At 45.3% G+C, this 10,581-nt stretch overlaps 1 gene segment (V, D, J or C); it reads right to left on the reverse strand.

Moving 5' to 3' along the window:
* Positions 1-9,018: 9,018 nt before the first annotated feature.
* Positions 9,019-10,094, reverse strand: LOC123816361. The segment is given in 3 exon segments: positions 9,019-9,144; positions 9,561-9,871; positions 9,975-10,094. Coding segments are annotated over 3 exon segments (483 nt in total).
* Positions 10,095-10,581: the final 487 nt, after the last annotated feature.

Genomic DNA, 10,581 nt, shown 5'->3' on the forward strand with positions numbered 1-10,581 from the left:
TAAACTGGATGTGAGAAGGACATTTGCATATAGAGGACTCTGTTCCCATAACTAAGGAGATACTTAGGTCACTGATCCATGTGCCTCTGGTCCCTGGGCACATTTCTTCTCTCAGACTCGATGACATGGGTCAGGGATGGGAGTGAAGTTGGTTTATGAGACAACTTTTAATTATGACATTGGACAGCCCTTATTCCCAGGTTTAAACATTGAAACTGGACTGGATGAGGGACCACACTCTTTTAATTCCATGCACTATTCAAGTGGATATTAAAACAGATTGAAATTATGCCAAAACATCTATCCAAGGCCAAAAAAATCACATGAAGTAGATTCATTGTTGTCAGGTTGGAAAATTATAATTTTATAAAAATAGTGCTTGATGTAAATTTTGATGTAAAAATAAAAGTAAAATAAAAAACAAATATGTCCCTTCACCTGTCTGAGACCTCTGGGCCTGCAGGTGGCAGTGCATGTGCAGCCTCTGCCTCAGCCCAGCTCCAGGGAATGGGCCACACTGGTCAGGTCTTGCTGCCAGGAGTACAGCCCTGGCCCTGAAGATGAGACAGGTGCTACACATGCTGTGTCCTTCCTTTCACCTCACTTCGCTCAGGTCCATGCAGGCAGCCCCTTCCCACATGTGACCCACTCAAGAGGCCTCCCAAGTTTCTAGACCATATGGGATGCTGAGACCCTGGGGTCACTGTCTCCCAGAGAGACAGAGGCACTGACTCTGTGTCAGCAGGCATTCTGAGACATGTGAGGACGATGGGACCTGCTTTCTGGTCATACAGATCAGTTTGGAACTTGCCATCCCCACATTCACCTGAGACCCTGGTCAGGGGATTGGAGAGTGATATCCTTGGAAGGGGCCTGGGAGCCCACGATGGGCCAAGGTGACAGATGGAGGAAAGACAAATTCAGGGTAGTTGTACTTTGAATTAAATGACCAAAGTGAAGTGAACACATGATGGGATTTAACAGCTGGTTAAATGCTTGACACATGATTTACTTCACCAAACCTCGCACAGCCCATAAACAGAAAATCTCCACTGAAGTGCTATTATTTTATAGGGCACAGTGAAGCCTGTAGCACATCTGAGAGACTGAGGATGTTCATGGGACACATATGAGATTTGCTCTGGTGATAAATGACTCAGGAGATTCCCCCTTTGTTGACAAGAGAGCTGTGAGTGAGGAGTTAGTGCAGCCAGGTGGTATCGAGGTGGCATCTTTCATTGGAATGCCCCAACTGTTCTGAAGGTGCTGATAAACACCTGTGAGGAGCCCTGGACACTGTCCAGTGTGACCAGCATAAAGGAAAGGGAGGTGAACGTCAAAGGAGAGAAGCAGTGAGAACATCTCCTCCAGTGAGCAGACACCTGTTCCCCAGAGGACCCCTGTGCTATGTAACCATCTCCTGTCCTCTGCTCCATCATGGAGAAGGAGGACTGACCCAATTCTGGCTCTGTCCAGCCTAACAATGTGTGACCTCCTCTTCACCAGAGGACACACAGACTGGATATGTCTTCCCTTCCCTCTTATGTAATTTTGATGCAGCTTTGAGACATATTCTGGTGAGCACCTGGGTGTCTAGGTGCCTTCGTTCTCAAGGTGATTTAAATATGCTGAGGCCAGTATACATGGAACCTGTTGAAGGTCTTGTCCTTTTTCTCACTCTCACACCAGATGAGGGTAGAAGGAAATGCTGGTTTACCTGCTCAGAGGACATTGCAAAGTGGAAATTCATGGTAACAAACAGACTCTGGAGAAGGGTAGGTCCATTTTATGCAGTAGTGCCCTGTGTGTGGTGGGCATCAGAGACAATGATGCAACCCACACCTCTTCTTTGTGACACTCAAAGTAAGAGTGTGTTGGGCTCCAATGATGTGCCACCCACTCCGTATCTCACTTGAAGAGGCACCAGGCTCTTGTAATGTCCTGCAGGCCTCTCAATGCATGACTCACCCATTGCCCTTGTCCCCACACACCGACCTCACGCACTGGTCTCAGCCCAGCAACCTCTGTGGTCAAAGACCCTGGACCAGGCTTCCCCTGTTCCCAAATTCCACTTCCCTGGAAACATGCACTGGGTAGTCATAACCCTTCTGAGGTTCTTGCCCCAAACACTCACTGCGATGATATATTTTAAGTGGACATAGTGACATTAAGCACATTCACCAAGTTGTGCAACCATTCTCACCTTCCACATCCAGAAATGCTCACTTTACCAAAGTGGCTTGGTGCCCATTAAATAGTGACTCCCTGCTTCCTGTCCCTGCTCCAGCCACCACATTCTGTGCTCTGTCTCCACGTCCTTGGCCACTCCAGGTTCTCAGAGATGTGGATGTGCACAGCCATCATGATGCTGAGAGTGGGTTATTTCACTGGGCATTGTGTCTCCAAGACTCATCTGTCTTCTTGCATCTGTCCACTTTCTCTCCTTTTTAAGGGGAATGGTATTTTCTAGCAATATCAGTGTACATCTTGCTTATTGAGTTTCCTGTTCTTTCTCTCCCATTTACACAATATTTCAATTGATTGTAAGCAGATATTCTCACTATTTTCCTGAACAGGAAGGAGAGGCACAGCACAGGGAAGGCAGACAACAAACTCAGGTTAAAGGAGTCAACATGTGGTCACCTGAAATGAACATGAGGCACTGGTGAACAGATGCTGTGCTGAGATAGAACAAACAGTAACAATTACCATGGTGTTGCTCGCGGTCCTCTGTCAGGGTCTACCATCCATTCTGGAAGCAGCAGGATGAGGAGAATGAGGGACATGGAGACACAGAGTGTTCTATGGGAGAAGGGCTGATGGAACCCTGTGTCTGACAGAGGCTGGGTCACACTTATCTCAACCTTGTGCTCCTTGGACAGAGGCACACACCCTGCCTATGCATTGTGTACCTGAGGAAGTAATAGACTGTAACAGAAAGAAGGTTTGGGGGAATTCGAGGACCAAGTGTAATGTGAGGGTCACAGAGGAGTCTCAAGGTTATTTCCAGTCCAGGGACACAGGCCTGAGTCTCAGGAGGAACACTTGTGCCCTGGGTGCTGGAGGCAGGACCAAAGCTCATGTGGACACTCCAGTTCCAAGGCCATCAAGCATGATTGTCACACTGGTCCCCTGTAGGCCTTTGATGGTCAGGCAGGGCCTCCCACATTAGTGTCTAAATCTGAGACACTCATCCAGTGGTCTCATCTTCTTCTAGATCATAGACCACAGCTCTGCCTTCCCCAGAGACTCAGAATATGTGTGTAGAAAACTGTGAGCTCCCATAACCCAGGGCACGATGGATCTTGGTTCTAGAAGTATAATTTCATGTGGGGCAGCCTTTTCCCTAAATGTGGGAAGGCACTAAGGTCCAATACCCACGTCACTCTGGGACCTCTGTGGGGACATCTTTTCTCTTGAAATCACTCAACCTGTGCTTTTGATACAGAGGATCACTGGATTATGATACACATTGGAATAGGATCAATGGTGAGCCTCACCTTTCTGAGCATAAAAAGAAAAGTTTGGTTAGATGAGTGGGTGACACTTTGAATTCTCATGTATCTTTAAATTGGATTGTAAAATGATTACCATTTTGGGGGCAGTATCTGAATAACAAAACTCTAGTATATCCATAATTACAAAAATTAATATTACAAAACCATACAGACAGTATCTATCTTGGCCAACACATTCAGAAATAAAGGATAGTCATTCTCAGTATCTTGTTTCTTAATTTATGATGCCATTTTGTTTACAGTAATTTCCTCCCAAGCACAGACATTTAGGTCATTCTGAATCCCTTTTTTTAAGGATTTTATTTATTTATTTCTAGAGAGGGGAAGGGAAGGAGAAAGAGATGGGGAGAAGCATCAATGTGTAGTTGCCTCTCACAGGCAACCTACTGGGGATATGACCCAGAACCCAGGCATGTGCCCTGATTGGGAATCCAACTGGCAACATTTGGTTCACAGCCCGAACTCAACCCACTAAGCTACACCAGCCAGGGACACCTTGAATTCTTGAAATTCTTGATGTTGCAAGTTTTTTTTTGTTTTCCCTAAGGTCCCTGTGCAAACTGCTCCCTCACACAAGCTCTTTGCACATTGCAGAAACTCCATAAACTAATCACATCAGAGAATCACTTTGTTACATGAATAAAATATTAGAAATAAAAAAGTAAATATGTATGTTTACAACTTGTAATTCTACATTTGTTGAAATGATTATGGCAGTGATTTAACTGACCTGTCTTCTCAGTCTAGTGAAGTCAGTGATATCATTGTTCAGGGGGCAGGGAATGAAGAGAATTCTAAGTACAGATTAGCTCACAGGTGAGGGAACTTCTATGTCACAGGAAACCCCCACTCTGAGCCTTCCTAAGTCCTGTTTCTGGGAGTGATCTCTATGGTCAGAGGGTGATGGGATCTTCCACACAACATATAATGTTCTTACTGTATGATAAACACTTTTTTTCCATCAGACAAGAAATTTTAAAATATAGTCTGCAAGTCCTCATCTACATGTTTATTGGCTTCATGGATCTTTGTGGGGGAAATTCTTTAATTTTAACAAAGTCTAATGTATCAGTATGTTAATGGATCTTTTATTAGGTGTTTTCCCCAAAGATCTCCCCAGAAAACATCAGCCTCCATTATCCATGTGTATTGGTTACAGCAGACATAGGGACTGGAGCAGACACTTTGCAAATGAGTAAGGGGAAGATGCTGGGCTCAGAGTCACATAGACAACTATGCCTTAATTTCATGAACACAGTTGACTGGACATATGGATTTAATGACTTTTTAAGAGAGGATCCTCAAGGAGGCCCAGGACATGATAGAGATAGTTTATATTACCTTAGAAAACAGGAGTTTGCTAGAGATAGAAATGTTAAAGATTCTGCAGGTAGAGATCAACAGAAACAAGGAACATGCCATTGGAAAAAGTGGAATCCTTGTTACCCACTCACATTTTCAGTGTCTCTGTTACATGTGGTAATGAGGTCAAAGGTCCAGGTGACTAGGATTTAGAAAACTTTCAAACCATTACTCTTCTGACCACAACATGACTCACCGAAGCTGGATAATTCACTGGACTCCATTTACAAAATATCTCAACACTGACAGTGAAGAGAGGACACATCTAAGTGGAGGAACATGGTGATGGTGTGTCCAGAGAAACATTGTTTCATTAAACCAAGACGATTGACTCAGTCCAAATTTGCCATCATCCTCATCCTCATCATCACCATAACCATCATCTTCATCACCATCAGTGACTTCATGAAGATAACATCATAATCATCATCATCACCATCATTATCAACATCAATTGCTTTCTTGTAATCAAAATTCCTTACTTTTTCTGTAGACATGTTTTTTGTTCATTTAACATTTGACTACACATTATGACATTTATCTGATTTTTGCTCATTTTTACCGTTTTTAAGTGAAATAGGTAGTCACCATTTTTATTATTTTATATTTGACTGGGGTCCAAAGAAGTCTAATTTCTGCCTCTTCTTCATTCAACACTCAGAGGACATATGATAATAGTCTAGGTCTCCTATTTAGATACCACTGGGAGACTGAAACCACACAATCCCCTAAAGCAGATTCCCCTCACATACACCTCAACAAAATAAACACCCTCAGCAAGTCTCTTTCTGGCTCCATCAAAGCATATTTACCCTGGTGAAGTACTCTTTCTGTTCTTCCCAGAGATTTCAACTATGTGTGTGAAAAACATTCCATGTCCCTTTGGTGTGATTTTGTCATCAGCCTGGACATCCACACAGAACTGTGGGTCACCCTCCTTCTGTGTGATGTAACCTATACCTGGTGCTTTGGGCATGATGCCAAGTCAATGACCATCACCACTAGGCATCTTTGTACCTGGTGACCCCTGCCCAGCAGATGTGTGCCCTGCAGCTGACCAGGTTAGAAACTGAGCTCTGTGGGGCAGTGCCACACTGTTGGGTCCAGCACAGCCTCTAGTTACATTCAACTACAAGGGTCAGAAGGTTTGATTATTCACTGGAATTGGGCACAAGAGGGTCTGAAAATGACTCTGCCTCTTGTCCACAAAGGGACATTGTCTGTCTTTACAATAAATATTTCTAACTCAGAGAATTCAGAGGTGAGCACAGGATCAGGAAACCAGAGACCTTGCCTAAGGGAAACTGTGACACAAAGAGAAAACAGCCCAGGAAACAAGCCCAAACCTCTACCTGCAACTGCTCCTGGTGTTGCCCACATTCAGGGACACCCAGTGTCCTTCACTCAGTGCCCACTGATGGTTGCCAACTCTCCTTCAGGGAGGTGAGTGTCAGGCCTCACCCTGAGTTTCCCTCTGTGTGTCTCACACAGTGATACATGGCTGTGTCCTCAGTTCTCTAGGTGCTCATTGGCAGAGAGTGCATTTGGAATCAACTCTTGAGATGAAACTGCCTTTCACAGACACAGTGTATTCTGCTGTGTGACTGTTACCTCTGTTTCTAATAACACCTATCCACTCCAGTCTCTTTCCTGGGGGCTGGCCAATCCAGGTTATATAGTAGTCACTGGAAGTGAATCCAAGCCTTTTAAGGAGAGCCTCAGAGACCTGCAGGCTATCTCAGGTCCCCTCAAACTCCATCAGCTGTACCTCACAATGGACACCTCTAGACAAAGGACTCTCATTATCAGCAGACACAGACACACTCAAATCCCACTTTCTTCATATTGTTACCATGTACAATCATCAGAGCATGTGCCCAGCTCATCCCAGACTTCATGGAACCTCTTCTGGGTTAACTGGTGTAATGAGTGCAAAGTTCAGAGCTTCAGGGGCTGGGCTTCCCTCCCTAAAGTGTTGGGTAAGTGGTGGGGCTTGGTTTATCAGCACATGGAACACCCCATTTACATGTGCTCCTTCCCAGGGACAGAGAAGTGAAGTCTGTGAGTGAGAAACCCCACTCAACTCAGAAGCACAGGCATCCTTGTTGTGAAAGTGAAAATTTAATAAGAGACTAGTTAGTATACAGGCTGCAGACTTGTTGTTGCTGTAGCCCATTTCAACAATCAGTTTAACACAATTTAATTTTAATGATATTCATCATGCACAGTGTTTCATGCTATTCAGCTCAGAATAAATTCCCTGTGTGACCTTGTCCATGTGTCAACACACAGGTCGAGGTTCACTCCCATCATCAGCCTCCGAGGGCTGAGGACACTGGACACTTTCTTTCTATCAAGACAGAATGACTGTTCATTGTATGTCTGTGCACTGAAAGTCCATCAGCATCAAGAAAGAGAGTGAGAAGTAGGAATGAACTTATGCAGAGCATTTTAACTGGCCTGGATACCCTGTGCATAGCCTATTCACCCTTTGGCCCCACTGGCTTACCAACTGTCACATCAAGTGACTGAGGTGCTCACAGCACAAGAAGCATTCATCTGTAAGGGGTTCCTCTGACCCACATGTTACACTGTCATTATTATACCAAATCTCTGCAAAGTTTGAAAAAAAGACTTACTTAGTTACAAGATCAAACCTAAATGACCTCTCAAATCCCTTTGGCCAATGCTCCTCCTGAACGTTGTTCATGTCCATGCCTTCAAGCACACATCAGCCATGTCCCTGTGATGGGTTACTGGGAGGATCACGGATTTTACTTCCAGTGAAACCTGAACCTGGCTCATTGCTGTGTGGTAAACACTGAAAGGGCTCATTTCTTTTATCTACTTCTAATGTTTCCTCCATATTACATCTGTTTGGGAGCCTCCTATTACCTTCAATCAGGACAGTTTTTTGTTTTTGTTTTTTTTTCCTGTGGAAGAAAAGACCAGGGGAAAACTGTCCTTGAACATCACTGGAAGGACACTGATGATGAACCTTTTACAACAAAAATAGCAGCAAAACCCCATGGAGACAACTAATGTGGTCATGTTACACTGCAATCCTAAACCATTCTGGTTGCTCTAACAAAGGCCTGTGGACTGGGTCATTGCCAGCAACAGAAATCTATTTCTCACAGATCTGGATGTGAAAAATCCAACCACAGGTGTCTGCAGTTTTGATCGACAGGTAAAAGCCCCTCCCTAATGCCTGTTCCCTGTAATCTCAGAGGGTGGATGGGGCAAGACAGCTTCCTCAGTCCTCTGTTACAAAGGCCCTAATCCTGTCCAGGGGAGCTCCACCCCAGGAATGTCACTTCTCCTAAGGTCACTCATCCTAACATCATATCATGAGTCTCAAATATTAGTGTGTGAGTTTTTGAGTGACACAAACAGTCACCCATAGGAACACGAAAGGAATCAAGACATGTTTCCATCCAGTTGATAGGCTACTCCAGCAGACCTCCCCAATCTGAGGATCCCCTTAATCCTGTGGACACTCCTCATAGTTGGGAGCAGAAAGGGGTTGCAAGTCCTTCAGAACAAGCTGAGGAGTGTGTAGAATGGACAGGTTCCACCCTAGACTTAGAACTAAGATGTATGTATAATTTGTTATTACTTCCCCTTATTCTTTACCTATAACCACTATTCTCATTTTTTAAGGGCTAAATTTGTTTTGTAGCCATAATTTTTTTTCCTTCGTATTCTCACAAATGGTTTCTATTAGTTTGATGGAACAAGAAGTAAGGGCTTAGTTTTTGCTGTCCGATGCTGACAAATCAATGTCATCCTTCTCCTCTTGTGCACAGGTGGGAAATTCATAAAGTGGTGACTTTCTCTAGTTTGATGCAGGTGAGAGATTGAAACCACACAAACCTGTCCTGCTGAGCAGGGCCCTCTTGGACCTTCTCACGGATGGACAATAAGAATCAGAACCAGGCTCTTTACGTGGCCTGGGTCAGCCATTCCTGTCTTGCTGAAAAGTCTCAAGAGACTCTACAGTGAAGTGACAAACTATTCCATTGTCCCTCTTTCTGTGTGGCTGCATCGGCCTGGATATCTGTACCAAGGTGTGGTGGGGTCCGTCTGCATCTGCATGATGTCAGCTGCTATTGGTCGTCATGAACATGGAGTCAGGTCAGTGATCATCAGCACCCGGGCCCTTGTCCTCTGGCATTTGGTTCATATGCCTCTGGCGCCCACGGTCCAGCAAGCACAGGTCCCGCTCCTGGCCGGCTGGGACTCTGAGGTGTGTGGGGCTGGGCTGCAGTGTTGGGTCAAGCAGGACCTCAGACTGGATGTAACTGATGTGGGTCATGAAGATTTGATGATTCGACTACGATTCATTAGGATGAAAGTAAGCAAATGTGACATTCTGCCTTCTGTGCATGTGAAAATGTTTTCCTCTTATTACAGCAAGCCTCTGTAATTCACTCAGTTAATAGGTAAGCACAGAATCATGAAGGAAGGGACACTCCCAGAAGAAAACTGCTGTGTGGAGAGTTAAACCACAGGGGCCAGGAAACCAAGAGTTACTGTGTATCTGCCTAGGTTCTGGAACTGAACCAAGAAATGAGTGTGTCCTGATCGCCCCCTGGTGTCGGGAGCAGCCTCTGCAGGGCAGGCTTCTTGCCTCCCTCTGGGAGGTTTGTGTCTGGGCTCACAATGATTTCCCCTCACTGTGTCTCTCACACAGTAATAGACGGCCGTGCCTTCGGCTCTCAGGCTGTTCATTTGCAGGTAGAGCTCATTCTTGGCGTTGTCTCTGGAGATGGTGAATCGGCCCTTCACAGAGTTGGCGTAGTATGTGCTACCACCATTACTACTAATCTCTGAGACCCACTCCAGTCCCTTCCCTGGAGCCTGGTGGACCCAGATCATATAGTAGCTACTGAAGGTGAATCCAGAGGCTGCACAGGAGAGTCTCAGAGACCCCCCAGGCTTCACCAAGCCTCCCCCAGACTCCACCAGCTGCACATCACACTGGACACCTGCAAACACAAAAATGTCAGGTCAGGAAATGCTCATCCATCCACTTTATCTCTCATATGTATCCACTCACACACTCAGTGTCTCCCATTCTCTATAGATTACCTGTTAAAACAGCAACAAGGAAAACCCAGCTGAGACAAAACTCCATGGTGAGTGGTCTGTGTTCTGTCCTGAGCAGGGACTGGGGACACCTGTTAATCCTGGCCTGGGCTCCTTTCCCAGAGCTGCAGGGTCAGGGCTGGGCTGCTTTTCATGAGCAGAGGGGCCCTATTTGCATGTCCTCCTACTATATAGGGAGCTCTGGGGCTGGGTGGTGACATGAAGGACATGGTCACAGAGTGTGACATGTCTAAGGGTGCATATTTGATAACAATTACTCCCCACTTTTGAACCTGTGCCATCCCCACTGACCCAACTGCTCCATGAGATGCATAACTGACCTAAGAGAGTAAATTTTCATAAACCAGAGATATTTAAAATGATATATGCCTTTAAAAATCTCGAGTAATGGACACACCAAGGCAATTCAATACTCATGACAACAGGGAGCATTGAAAGTGCAGGAGGTTCCTGTTGATGCCACAGGAAGTTCCTTCTGACCTATTCGTTCCACAAAGGAATCAGAGTATGAGCTCAGATCACAGTGTGACCCTAGAGCACGTGGACCCAGTGTTGTGGGAGGTGGAGCATCTGTGTTGTTCTTTGGGAG

This window comes from Phyllostomus hastatus, unplaced genomic scaffold (assembly GCF_019186645.2).
Source record: "Phyllostomus hastatus isolate PE091 unplaced genomic scaffold, TTU_PhHast_1.1 phas_contig_2068, whole genome shotgun sequence".
NCBI lineage: Eukaryota > Metazoa > Chordata > Mammalia > Chiroptera > Phyllostomidae > Phyllostomus > Phyllostomus hastatus.